General features: G+C 41.3%; 1 protein-coding gene across 1 annotated transcript in view; it reads left to right on the forward strand.

Annotated features, from left to right (window-relative positions):
• Positions 1–13,544: 13,544 nt before the first annotated feature.
• The window catches only part of Pdzrn4 (PDZ domain containing ring finger 4), a 356,285-nt gene continuing 355,118 nt past the window's right edge, over positions 13,545–14,711 (forward strand). Inside the window, 4 exon segments of the mRNA XM_021183579.1 lie at positions 13,545–13,931; positions 13,933–13,966; positions 13,969–14,016; positions 14,019–14,134. Of these exon segments, the coding sequence (XP_021039238.1) occupies positions 13,545–13,931; positions 13,933–13,966; positions 13,969–14,016; positions 14,019–14,134 (585 nt within the window).

Consider the following 14,711-nt stretch of genomic DNA (forward strand, 5'->3'; position numbering starts at 1 on the left):
AGAAAATGCTATCATTTTGCCCGTTCTCTATGTTGGCTGTAGATTGTAACACATGGTTTTGAGATAAGGTTCCCTTCTGCTGCCCTAACTACCCATAATCCCAAAGTTCTCCTGTCTCCATTGGAATGACAGGGATACGCACTGAGACTGACTCACATTTGAACTGTGAGTGACTTTAAGGAAGATACTGAGCTTCTAAAGGCCTGGGAACTGTGGTCACTGGATTCACTGCTCCTACTCACTCCACATTTGAAATGTATGACACGGACTGGTTTCTTGTGAATCTATGTTAGAAATCATTCCAACTGTGGAATGTCACCATCCATTTGAGACGCAGAGTTCTGTTTCTGTACTGCAAACACAGGTAGACAACAGCAGATAGATTACTTGAAACTGAACTAGGGAAAGAGTTTTAAATAATTGTCAAGAGTAAAGCTTAGAAAATGTTGCTGAAATACCTACGCCTTCTTTTGAAAGGTCGAGTGGTCTCTGTACGGCATGGTCCAGCATTCCCTGCACTGCTAGGCTGGGTGCTGACAGTGTAAATGTATGCTTTCTTCACATGGGCTCTGCACTTGCTTTTCAGTAATCAGAAGGTGACCCTGGATTTACAAGTTAGGAGCCTAAAACTAAAATTGCTCCTCCATATCTTCTGATTGAATGTATAATCAGTTCATTTTTTTTAAATTATAACTCATCATTAAAACACTTAAAACATACTTTATATTTTTTATTTTATACTTCAAAGACTTTAGATATGAGATTAAAATAACTAAATAATGCATGCCCAAACCCATGGTAGGAATGGCAGATGATGCAAAAAGTACGTGTTTTGATTTTTAGACTCCATTTTACTCAACAGGGCTTTCTGGTTTTCGTATTATTGTATTAATAGGAAATAGTAACTATTTATTAATTTCCTTAGAATTTGTTAAAGAGGGGCAAAGGGGTTCAGAAATCCAGGGTATTACTGAGGACAAAATGTAAGGAATATGAAAAATTAGTTTCTTTCATAGAATACTTTCTTCTCTTTTAGATATTAGTTATTTTGGGATAAAATGATTAAAACACATTTGTTAGTATTACACAGGGAAATTATTAGGGCAATCCAGATCAGTATCTCATAAACTATTAATAAACATAACTCTAGAATTTCTCTTCCCATCAAAGGAAGACAGAGAAAGGGGGAACTTAAAATGTGGAATTCAGATGAATTCAGATTTTCTTTAACTTCCAAGAGGATATGTCATAAAACCCATAAGTTGCATTTAATATTCCCAGTCAGCCCCCATCTCTGCTTGTCTGCAGAGTGCTGTTAAGACCCATGGCTTACTCTTGTGGTTGTACAATCACCAGAAAATATAGCTGAGTTCTGAGATCAGCATCATGTGCCACCACACCCAGCTTCTTTAGCATAGTAATCCAGCTCAGGGCCAGGCGTATAGCCCTGCTCATGCTAGGCAGTGACCTATAAAGCTGTGACTTACCTCCAGACCCTGCAGGAATACATTTAAAGAGGTGGGGTTAAATTCTGCCACTGTCTATTTTTGTAGACTGTCTCTAAGGCGAGGAGATAATGATAACGTCCCTCCAAAGTGGTCACCAGGAAAACTGACTGAGATGATGCTTTTGAATAATGCTAAGCTGGAACTCTAGAATTATAAGATTATCTTTTTTACATATTGGTCCTTGCAGTCAGTCATACCTTTCTTTCAACGACTATGACCTGTAATAATATAGTATGAATTTATGGTTAACTAAATGTAAGATTTCCTACATATTCCCCCCTACACACAGTCTTTCACAACAGTTATGTCTTAAATGGAATAAGATTGCCCTACATGATGTCTTGGTAACTTTATAAAATCTGTCTATAATCTTCCTGAAAGTTGTTATATTCTTACTGAAGAAAAATTTATACAATGTATTCTGATCATACCTTCCCCTCCTCCTCCAGTTCCTTTCAGAAACTCCACAATCCTCTCATCCTCCAACCTCTACCTTCTTCCCTCCTTTGTCTCTCTTTGAAAGGCACATACGCAAAAAATAAAACAAACAATGCAGAAAAACATAAAATAAAAAGGCAAAGAAAAATACAAGAAACACACACATTCACAATCAGAAACCAGAATTTTGTTTGTATAACAAAACTCCAATAAGACAAAAAAAAATGTCCAAACAAAGCAATATGACACAATAGTATACAAAATACATTTGTTTTTGTAGGAGCCATGTATTACTGGGTAAGTCCTACACTTAAGTGTAGTTTGTAGCTCCAGTAAGGCTTCACTCAAGAAAACTGATTTTCCCTGCAAGTAGATGTCAATTAAACATAGTTTAGAGGTGGAAGTACTTGTCCATGTTCCCCTCTTAGCCCTGGGCCCTCATTTGGCTTAAACCTATGCAGGCCCTGTTCATGCTGTCACTCTCTCTGTAAGTTCATATGTGCATTAGTCCTGTTGTATCTGGAAGACATTGTTTCCTTGGAGTTACCCACACCCTCTGGTTCTTACAGTCTTCTGCCTCCTCTTCCTCATAGTTCCCTGAGTTCTGAGGGGAGGGCTTTGGTGAAGACACCCCATTTAATACTGAACGATCCAAAAATCTCTCACTTTCTTCACATTGTCCAACTGTGGGTTTCTGAGTTAGTTCCTGTCTACTGCAAGAGGATGCTGAGCTATGCACTGATCAATAGTTATATTCCTTTAGTACAACAATAGTATTTGTTTTTCTCACAGGCCCATGACCTATCCAATCTCAGGTACTTGGGAAACTGAGCAGTGTCATGCACGGGTTCCAACTCTTACAGGGGTCTTAAGTCCAATCAGGGTGGTTGGTTAGTCCCAAAATGGTTTTGTCATATTGCACCAGCATAACTTGCAGGCAGGTCACCAGTTTACATTACAGGATTCATAGATGTGTTGATGGTTATCTTCCTCCTCTGGTAGTGTACGAAGTACAACCCAGAAACTTTAACGCTAGTTAGTAGGGGTGAAGCCTTGAGGTAGGGACCAACTCAACTTCTCTGGGTTCAGTGAGATATATAAATGTTGTCTTCAGCAAAAGGGCCTTAGCATCACTTTGTGGGGAGCTACGATAGCCTTAACAATAGTTTGCAATAGTCTGAGATGTTGGTGGGGTTTCCATAGGACTCTGTGGATAATAACTCAACTGGACGTAACTCATTCCCGGCACTAGACATTTGACTTGGTAGCAAAAGGTGTTGAGTGGGCCAGTATCTTCCTCATTATTTGTCAGCTATGTATATAGTTTCCATATGTGTGTTTAATTTAGTTAGTTTCTACAGTAATCGGTTCCATGTGACCTTAGTATTAGTTGTCCCTCCTTATATTCCCTCCTGTATCCCCACTTCCATCCCTCTAAATTTAACTTAATCTTTCATACCAGTCTCCCTCCTTGTCTCCCCATAATTATACATTCTAACTCATCATATTTGGGATACTTTCCAATCCTTCCTAGTTCCTTATTCAACATCTAACATCTACAGTTGAACAGATTGTAGCATACCTATTGCATACTTAAAAGCTAACCTCTTCATACAATATAAAACATATGATATTTGTCCTTTTGTGTCTAGGTTACCCCATTCTGGATACTTTCTTCTAGCTACATCCATTTATATTAATAAACACATACTATATTTTCATTATCCAGTCATCAGTTGATGGGTATCTAGTCTACCCAGTTTATAGATGTGTTTAATTGAGCAGCAATGAACATGGTTGAGCAAGTTTCTCTGTAGTAGTAAGATGAGTCCTTTGGATGTATGCCCAAGAGTGGTATAGCTGGATATTGAAAGAGATAAAGTCCTACCTTCCTTTAAGAACCAGCATACCACCACATTAATTTACATAGTGGCTGGACGGGTTTGTACTCCACCAGCAATGAATAAGGGCTCCCCTTTCCCAATATCCTTACCAGCATAAGCTGCCATTTGATCTGTAGCTCTTGGCCATTCTGACTCATGGGAGATGAAATCTCAAGGTGGTTTTGATTACCATTTCTCTGATAATTAAGGATGCTGAATATTTCTTCAAAGTGTTCCCAACCATTTGCTTTTCAGTCTTTGAGAACTGACTGTTTAGGTCTGTTTCTCTCTCTCTCCTTGGATTGTTTACTTTCCTGATGTCTAGTTTAATTGAGATCTTTACATATATTTAGATATTATAGATATTATTAGCATTTACAATCACTTGTAGAATTGGTAAAGGTATTTTCCATTGTGAGGCCAGCTGCTCTGCCCAAATGATGATGTCTTTTGCCATATTAAACATTTCAGTTTCATAAGGTCATACTGATTAATTGTTGTTCTTAGTGGCTGTATTATTTTTATTCTATTCTGAAGGTCTTTTTCCAATGAAAACTAGGTCAAACCTATTCCTCACTTTCTCCTGTATCAGATTCAGTGCATTTGGTCTTATGCTGAGTTATTTGACCATTTTGGAGTTGAGTTTTGTGCAATGTTTATGTATGGATCTCTTTGCATTCTTCTATATGCAGCCCCTACAGTTCAACTTTCTCTAATGTGTAACTTTGGCATCTTTGTAAAAAAAACAAAAACAAAAACAAAACAGTGTCCACAGTTAAGATTTAAAGTACTATACTGAATAAGTATGAAGAGAATGGACAACCTTGTATTGTTACTAATTTTAGTGTAAATGGGCATCTCTCCTCATTTCGGTAGACATTGGCTATGGATTTACTGTAAATTGCCTTTATTATGTTGAATTATGGCCCTTGTAGTCCTAATATCTCTAGGACTTTTAAAACAAAGGGGTATTTGATTTTGTCCAAAGACTTTTATGTGTCTCATGAGATATCAGTGGTTTTTCTGTCTCTTAGTCTATTTATATGGTAGATTATCTTTGTTGATTTATCTATGTTAAGCCATCCCTGCCTCTCTGGGATGAAACTTCCTTGATTATGGTGGATGATTTTTTTAATGTGTTTTTGGATTCAGTTTGAAAGTATTTTATTCACATTTTTGCATCTGTGTTCAAAAGATAACTTGGGCCAGGCATGGTGGCACATGCTTTTAATCCCAGCACTCAGGAGGCAGAGGCAGGCAGATCTGAGTTTGAGGCCAGCCTGGTCTACAAACTGAGTTCCAGGACAGCCAGGGCTATACAGAGAAACCCTGTTAAAAAAGAGATAACATGGTCTGTACTTCTTTGTTGGTTTTGGTATTAGGCTCACTATGGCCTCATATAAAGGATTTGGCCACTGTTTCTTCCGTTTTTGATTTGTGGAATCATTTGAGGAGTACTGGCATTAATACTCTTTGAAAGTATGGTAGAATTCTGTTCTAAAACAATCTAGACTTAGGCTTCTTGGTTGGAAGACTTTTAATCCCTGTTTCTGTTTTACTCAGTAAAGTTTTAGGTTTGTTTAAATTGCTTATCTGATGTTCATTTAGAAATTTATTTCTCCATCTATAATGATTGAAAGTCTTATTGGGTAAAGAAGTCTGGACTGGCACCTGTGGTTTCTTAGAGTTTGTAGAACATCTACCTGGGCTGTTCTTGTTTTAGAATCTCCATTGAAAAACCAGATGTTATTCTACCAAGTCTACATTTATATGTTATTTGGTCTTTTCCTTTGTATATTTCAGTGTTCCCTGTCCTATATGATTAGCATTTTGACTATTATTTGTCATATGGAATTTTTGGTCCAGTCTATTTGGTGTTCTGTATGTTTCTTGTATCTTGATGCCTCCTTCTTTAGGTTGGGGCAATTTGCCTATGGTTTTATTGAAAATATTTTCTCTGCATTTGACAAGAGTTTCTTCTCCTTCCTTTATTCTTATTATTGTTAGATTAGTTCTTTTCATAGCGTCCCAAGTTTCTTGGATGTTTTGTGTCTGGGTGTTTTTAGATTTAACACTTTCTTTCACTGAGGTATTGATTTCGTCTATCTCACCTTCAATGACTGGCATTCTCTCCTCCATCTGTTGGATCCTGTTGGTGAGATGTGCCTCTGAGGTTCTTGTTTTAGTTCCTAAATTTTTCATGTCCAGTTTTCCCCTCAATATTGCTTTTCCTTATTGATGCTATTTCCACTCTCATGTCTTGAGCTGTTTTCATTTCCATCCTCAGTTTGTGTTTTCATGTATTTTATTAATCGATTTATTTATATCCTCTTTAGGTACCACTAACATTTTCAAGGAAGCTATTTCAAATTCCTTGTCTTGTGTTTCAGCGATATTGAGTTTTCAGAGCCTGCTGTTACTGGGTTCTACAGGAGACATATTGTCTTGCCCATTCACATTTGTACTTTTGTACTGCTATCTAGGTCTCTGCAGTTAGAAGATGATTGAGGTGATTATAGGGGTTGTTGTCGGCTTTCTGCTGGCAGGTTCAGGCAAGAGGAGAGAACCTGGTCCAGCCGAGTCTCTCCAAGGCTGAGCGGGATGGTGAGTGTAGTGGCCCAAAACAAACACACCCAAGCCGGGAGACTGTCAAAGCAGGAACTAACTTCATGGCATCAGCCTCTCGCTTATATAAGTTTGGAACATAGGCAGGGGGATTTTTGGTGGGGTAAGATGATATAGGAGGTGGGGAAGGGTAACAGAGGGTATGGAGTGACTGAGAGGGCCAATAGCAAAGCTCTGCATCAGCAACAGCAGGGTAGAGGCAGGGCCAAACAGGTCTTGCTGAGTCACCCCATAGAGAAGTGACTGAGCCAGGATTGGACTTGTCCTCAAGGTCCAAACCAGGGCCAAAATGGGGCCCAACAGGTTGATATCTGTTTTGGTGGTGGTGGTGGTGGTGTGCTAGTCTTTTGCTTGTTTTCTGCTGGAATGTCTGAAAAGTGTTGTGGCTCTGACTTCCTTAGTGGAGTTTTTTTTCAGGTCACTGAGTGGATGGGAGAAATAGAAATGTGCTATAAAGGAAGGCTGTGCTGTGCTGTGGGAAAGAGCTAAGGTAATCCCATGCAAACCAAGACATGGCCTCCTCAGGGAGTTGGAACCATGGTGGGAGGATGGTTTCTGCAAGCATGCAATAGGAGAACATGTGTGTGTGTGTGTGTGTGTGTGTGTGTGTATGTGTGTGTGTAGACAGAGGGATGAAAAATCTATGGAAACCCTGCTCTGTACCAAGAATTGGAGTCTTCAGTGACTAGAGCTTAGGTGGAAAGAGGAAGACCTTCAGGCAGGCTCCAATAGGGATGAGTGTAAGACAGGAACGATCATAAATGGATGAGAGAACTGATGGTGAGAATCAGTTATCTGAGTCCCAGCCTGGTGTGGCCACCAGGAGTTCCTGGAAAAGCTTTTCTAGGTATAGATGTCTAACACAGAGGAATGGAGATGAACAAAGAGGGAAGGCTGGAAGATTCTGCAAGAAAGAGCTAAGCTGAGTCCCAAGTAAGAACTTGAGACCCTGAGGGATGGATTATAGTGAGAGGAAGGGCACCTGCAAGCAGGAATGGAGCTAAAGCTGGAGAGAGTCTAATGGTGGACAGGAGCAATTGTGACAATCACCTCTCTTAGTCCCAGCTCAGTGTTGTCAACTGGGTTTCCAGGTAGCAGGTGTTTCTAGCTATCAGTGTCTGACACAAAGGAATACAGATGGGCTAGACGGGAGAGCTATGAGGGTCTAAAGGAAGGAGATAAGCTGGGTGGGCAATAAAGAGCAGTTGCCACACTTTTAAATTGAACTAACCACCTTTAACTGGATTTTCTTCAAATTATTCTCTTGGGTTTTGTCTAGTTATTAATTCTCATAGGGACTAAACAATTATTGCAAATCTTTTGTTTTGGGAGTGTGGAATAGCTTTGTTCGTATAACTGCATTTCTCTAAATAATAGTATTCTACACTGACAGGAAGCCCTCCTATGTCTTCATTTTGCTGAAGATAACAGAAAAGCAAGATAATAGCAAATAACCACTAATGGGTTTCATGTCAGCCACACGGGGAGTTTAAGGATTCAAAATGCTCTGCAGTTTCTGGCTTTAACTGATTCTAAATTTTTCTAAGAGCAAAGCATATATCCAAAGTGTATCTCTGATAAAATAGTTCAAAAAAAGAGCTGTTGGCTGCCTCTGCTTCAGAGCATTGGTACATCTTAAAAATCTGGATTTCTTCTCTAGGTCAAGGTGACCTTCTTATTATCACAAGGTTTGTGAACACATTCATTTATACTTCAAAGAAAAACTGTGATCTTTGGCTATGACACAAAATTATCCAAGAGAAGTAATTTTATAAAGTTATAGTTTCAGTGTAGATTGATTTGGGTAAAAGAAAAGATGAAAGACTCAATTCTAATGTAAAATCAGACCAGAGAATCAGAGAAAATAAAATCGAAAAATGAAATTTTCTTTCAAAGAAAAGTTCTTATGGGGAATTTTAAAATATTGTAATATCAAAAGTATAAAACTATGCTATATTATCATATTAAATAAATGACTTATGTTTATTTAAATTATTACTTGAAATATTTTTCCAAGCTTTTTGACTTCATGGATCATAATCAAATGCACCCCCCCCAAAAAAGGGAAAAGCAAAATGTCTTAGTTAGGGTTTCTCTTGCTGCAACAAAAGACCATGACCAAAAAGCAACTTGGGAAGGAAAGGGTTTATTTGGCTTACACTTCCATATTGCTGTTCATCCTTGAAGGAAATTGGAACAGGAATCCAAACAGGACAAAAATCTGGAGGAAGAGGCTGATGCAGAGGCCACAGAGGGGCACTACTTATTGGCCTTTTCCCCATGACTTCTTTAGCCTGGTTTCTTACAGAACACCACCCACAATGGCTGAACCCCTATCCATCACTAATTAAGAATTAATTCAGCTGGATCTTATGGAGGCATTTTCTCAATTGAGGTTCCCTCCTTTGAGATGACGCTAACTTGTGTCAATTTGACCTAAGGCTAGGCAGCACCCAAAACAAAATTTAAAAACTAGTTCATTTAGCAAAACATTGTCTATACTTCAGGTGGATTAAAAACTCTTTTTCCATTTGTATCTACAGTCTTCATTTCTCTGCTTTAGGATAATGTGCTTGGATGGTTGAGATTCTAAGTCTGACACAGATACTTGGGATTTCCAAATTCCCTCCTGCTCTTTGGAGACAAGTTTCACTCTAAGCTGTATCGAAGCCTGCCTCTCCACATGGAAAGCAGTCCAGGCAGAGGCCATTGTCATTTCTATTCAACAACGAGTGCAATAAAAGAACAAATAGAATTTTTTCCATGAGTATAGATGACTCAAAGGTGAAATTAAATAAACCCCAGTTACTAAGCTGAAAAATATGCAACTGGTAAGGATTACTTACAAGTATTTGGATCCATGGCATAATTATGAGTGAATCCATTATATTTCCTTCATCTACAATTTTCTTGTTCTTCTTCTTCTTGTTGTTCTTCTTCTTGTTGTTCTTCTTCTTGTTGTTCTTCTTCTTGTTCTTCTTCTTGTTCTTCTTCTTTCTTCTTTCCTCCTCCTCCTCCTCCTCCTCCTCCTCCTCCTCCTCCTTCTTCTTCTTCTTCTTCTTCTTCTTCTTCTTCTTCTTCTTCTTCCTTTTCTTCTTCTTCTCCTTCTTCTTCTTTTATTATTATTACTTTGTTTAATCCACTAAGTTCAGTTACTGTTGCTTGTTATGTATGTGGGTGTGGGGCCTTTCACTAGAGCATGGAGTACCTACCTACCAGTTGGAACACCCTAAAGAACAAAGATAGCTGCTACTAACTTCCAATAGGTATGGGGTGGGGCCTGGAGAGCATCCCCTACCATCTACGCCAGAATTCTGACTGGATTGATGGAGGTCTTGTAGAGATAGCCTCCGCTGCATTGAGTTCATGAGTAAGAAAGACATGTCTTGCATAGAAGCCAGCATTTCATGGCCCTCCTTCCCAGCATCAACTCTTTCTTTCTAGCTCTTCTTCTGTGGTATTCCCTTAGTTTCTGGGGGTGGTGTAGTGTGTGTATGGGTCAAAGATATCCCATTTAGGGAAAAAGAAAACCTCAGTGTGTTATTCTCAGAACAATGAGGAGTTATGAGGTTCTGAATTAGCTGCAACCCACTGCAAATCAAACAAACTATTACCAAGACTGAGATCAACCCAAGTGTATGAGTACAAGCATAAATATGTAGAAGACAATTTGATAACATGAAGTTGGCAAAATACAACTAGCAAGTTCTATCCTTCAGCCTCTGACTGCCTCAGCTATATGAGCCCTTGACCAAGATGACAGTATCAGGCTTGAGCTTCCCTCTTGTGGAATCTACCCAGAAAGTGAGCTCCCTGTAACCATCATGCCAATATTGCAGATGTTGACACATCTTGCCTGGGAAGTTGCTGTTCAGCATGCAGCATGCAGTGCTGGCTAAGACCACTGACATCTTTTCTCTTCCAACATTGTATACAACTGTCTGGCACTATGGAAGCTAGCCAGCAGGTACTCGATGACTATTCTTAATTGGCAACTTGATTATATCTGGAATGAACTACAATCCAGAAATGGAGAACACGCCTGAGATCTGGATCTGGAGACGGAAAGAGAACATGCCTTTGACCCAGATCTTGAGGTGGGAGGACACACGCTTTTGATTCAGATCGACGCACACCTTTAATCTAGATCTTGTAGTGCATCTTTAATCTGAGCTATACCTTCTGCTGGAGGTCTGTATAAGGGCAATGGAAGAAGGAAGGGCTCATTCATTCTTTGCCTGCTTACACTCACTTGGCCAGCACATCCATCTGACCGGAGCTTATATCTTTGGGATTCCATCTCATACAGAAGACCAGCTTAAACACCCAGCCTCTTGAGACTGAACAACTACTAGATTCGTGAACTTCAGAATCACAGCTGGCTATTGTTGGATGACCTGACCTATAGCCTGCAAGTCATTCCAACAAATTTCATATATATATACACACACATATATACATGTATATATATATATATTTCATAGATATATATTATTATCATTATTGTATGGTATTATCATATCTTTATCCATGGATATGATTTATAGTATGTGAAAACACTGTCCATGTGAATGGCAGGCATATATATATTACATGCAATATAATATGTAATACATACAATATAATATACAACATATGGTCCCAAAAAGCTGGTTATAAAGCTGTACACCACATGCCATGTTTCCCTAACTCTTTTGGAAATGCTCAAATTTACATTTTCTCTTGTAAAATGTTTCCCTGGGTTTTTTTTGTTTTGTTTTTTGTTTTGTTTGGTTTGGTTATTGGCCTGTGCCATTTTTCAGCCCTGTGTGTCATTGTGTTTTAACTTGTTATTCTTCTACAGTCATGGCTTTGGACATCTGTCCTCCCATCAATAATCAAAATGTTATAAGTTCCTAATGCCGTGCCACAGTCTGCTCATGCCTTACTTTTATAATAGGAATTTCATGCCTGTTTGTAGAAAGATAAGACTGAATGGAGGGAAACTCTGAACTATATCAGCAAATAAAATTTATGTGGTAGCTCTGAAGTGGAAATTTTTGATTTCTTTAAAAACTCATCTGTGTCATGTGGTGTTTTTCTAGAAACTGTCTTGTGATCTTTTCCTGAAAACAGACATTTCAGAGGGTGTAATGGTGTTTACAAAGACTACTGCTATGATGTGCCACGCAATGCCTTACTGGTCTTCACTGGTCTTCGCTAGTCTTCACTTCGTAGAGAGAATCTTGGGGTATTCTGGTTCATGCGGGCAGCTTCTGCTGACTCATGCTGATTCCGCAGAGCCTTACTGTTTCTGCTGGATCACACGGCGGTTTCTGATTCATGTTAGGTGTTTGCTATTGAACTGAACTGCTGTTAACCTGACAACCAAGAGTGGAATCACCTCAGGGAACTACTTCTAAACAGGTCCCCAACCCTCTTCCTAGTAACCTTTTTCTCTCTCCTACCTCCAGTCAGTAGGCTAGAAGGGAGGTTGATGTGTTTAAGAATCCTAAATAAAATCGGTCTTTAAAAAAAAAAATTGAGACTACATAGATGTATAGAACATATACAATATAGCTTTTTTTATTTTGACAAAAAAAAAAAAAGAATATTTCAGATATCTGGAACATCACTCCAAGGTTCCCTTGGCTCTCAACAGCTCAGAAGGTTCTGACTGGAAGCTATATACCATTATTATCACCAAGTCTGAATCCGTTTGTACTGATGCTCTTCACAGCCTTCCACGAGCAGCACCCAACTGGCAGGGAAGGTGATTAATTTAAGAATCCTCATCCCAAGCATCTCACATGGTTTCTGGGTAACGGCGGTAAACGGTAAACCACATGCTTATATCCCGGTGTTACCCGGTGTTATGGGCTCTTTGCATTCTTAAGTTTCGGGAGAAGGCAATGGGTCTGGAAGGTCCTCTATGTTTTCAGGAAAGCGGGCCACACAACCAAGGATGAACTAGAAGGGGGCGCAATTTGGAATGATTCTCTTCTGTTTGAGTAAAGAGGGGTATCTAACCGGGCCCTAAAATCCCAGCACTCGAGAGGCAAGAGGCAGGTGGATTTCTGCGTTAGAGGCCAGCCTGGTCTATGGGGTGAGTTCCAGAACAGCCAGGGCTATGCAGAGAAACCGTGCCTCTTTTGTTCATGATTACCACTTCGTTTTTGTTTTTTTTTTTTTTTTTTTCTTCCAGGTGCTCAAAAGGCCCATAGCAAAATGTTTCTCATAGCCCATTCCCAGTAGTGAAATACTTCTCAAAGTGGAAAATACAGAGTGTGACAACTCTCTGAACTGGGAGGCAAGCTGCAGTTAATGAAACTGGCGGAAGGGAGGGAGGGAGGCTGCTCATTGCCCTCCCCCACAGCAAGAATAAAGTGCCCCAGGCAGACAACTGGCCTGTCCCCAACCCTCACTGCTGGTTTGGAGATCACCCTTTGCTACATTCACCCGATTTCCATATCTTGATTTGAGAAGCCTGGCTCTGTGGATGATTTCCTACGTGATTTTTTTTTTTTCAGTGCCGAAGCTTTAGGGTCAGAGTTCTTAGCTGATTTTTTTTTTTTTTTTTTTTTTTTAGTTAGCTCCCTTGAAGGAACAAAAGTGTATTCATCACTTCAAACTTTTTTTTTTTTAACTAAGGATTTGCTTGACACAAGATCCTGATCCCCAGAATGTACCACCCTGGTAGACTTTAACATTCTCAATATCAATACTTTGCCCATGGCCAGCTGTACCCAGATAAAGCACCCTGGCGGACTCAAGTTCTAGACTCAGAGAAAGAATAAAGCTGACCCAAACACTACTGTAAACAAGCCTCCCTCTCAAGGATAAACTTGAAAGACCTTGCATTACAAAGCCATAAAGAAGTGGGTAATTGGGGAAGGATTCACTCAGGTGGTTTCAATGAGCTTCAATACAGGACCTAGCCACAGCTTTGAAACTCCAAGCCAAACTTACTCTGAGCTCACACACAAACCTCCCCCCGCCGCCCCCCAAAGAGCTCAGCAGCGGTAAGACCGCTGGCCCTGGCGCAGCTTGGGGGTGATAGAAGGAAGAAGCGGGGACACCCCTTTTGGCTCTCCTCCCTCCCACCACTAGCATGGGCTTCGCTTTGGAGCGTCTTGCGGAAGCCGTGGACCCCGCTTTCCAGTGCCAGCTACTGTGTGGCCAGGTACTGGAGGAACCCGCGTGCACGCCTTGCGGGCACGTCTTCTGCGCCAGCTGCCTGCTACCCTGGGCGGCGGGGAGACGCTGGTGCCCGCTGCAGTGCCAGCCGCTGGCGTCGGGCGAGCTGCACCGGGTGCTGCCGCTGCGCAGCCTGGTCCAGCAACTGCGCGTACAGTGCAACTACAGCGAACAGGGCTGCGGCCACAGGGGCAACTGCGGGTGTTGGCAGTGCACATCCAGCGCTGCGCCTTCGGCCCTGCCAGCGGCTGTGACAGCCACTGCCAAGGCGGCTGAGGAGGCGGCGGGGAGGAAAAGCACCCCGGCGAGCAAGACCTGCTGGAGTGGGGACGCGCGTGGGGGCCACCCGGACCTGAAGGTCGGCCTCTGGTCGTCGCCTGCTGTCGGGGGAGGAAGACGCGGCGGACGCAGGTCAGCTTGTTGCAGCGCAGGTATCAGGAGAAGTTGGCTCTGTACATGGCGCACACGCGCAACTTCGTCGGGAACCCGGGAGGCCGCGGCCAGGTAAGCCCAGGGGATTGAACCCCAAAGCACGGTTGGGGTGGGAAGGGGAGCGTCTTCCCGACTGTTGAGGACTCCTTATGGAGGTGCCATCCCTTTTTCAGAGCTGCAGAAGACATCTGATTATGCTCTGCCACCTTCATCTGCATCGCTGCCCCAGAAACATCGCTTAGGATTAAGGGAGTCAAACTCAACTTCTCCAGGAGGAGAAATCGAGTAAACTCTTTTCCCATCCACATTTCTGTTCTCATCTTCCACTCCCCTGCTCACCTAAGCTGCCCCTCTTTCCTGTCCTTGGCCCTTGACTGAAGCAAATTCTATAAGTAAACCGGTTAATTGGCTGTGAGAGACTTATTTTTCTCTGCCAAAATATGCCTATCAGTCAACTACCCACCCTTTCCTCAGCTCAGGGGCCTCGAGGGATGGTGGTGACAGAGATATTTTTACACCCCCGACCTTCCCTGTTGATTCCTCTCTCCTGACCTCACGAGTCCTTATTGGTGGCCAGTGTGCCTGTTATGACCTGGGGACCTGTCCCAGGACAAGAACAAAGGCCTGAAGTCACAGTGCCTCCTTGAGT

This window comes from Mus caroli, chromosome 15, assembly GCF_900094665.2.
Source record: "Mus caroli chromosome 15, CAROLI_EIJ_v1.1, whole genome shotgun sequence".
NCBI classification, from domain to species: domain Eukaryota; kingdom Metazoa; phylum Chordata; class Mammalia; order Rodentia; family Muridae; genus Mus; species Mus caroli.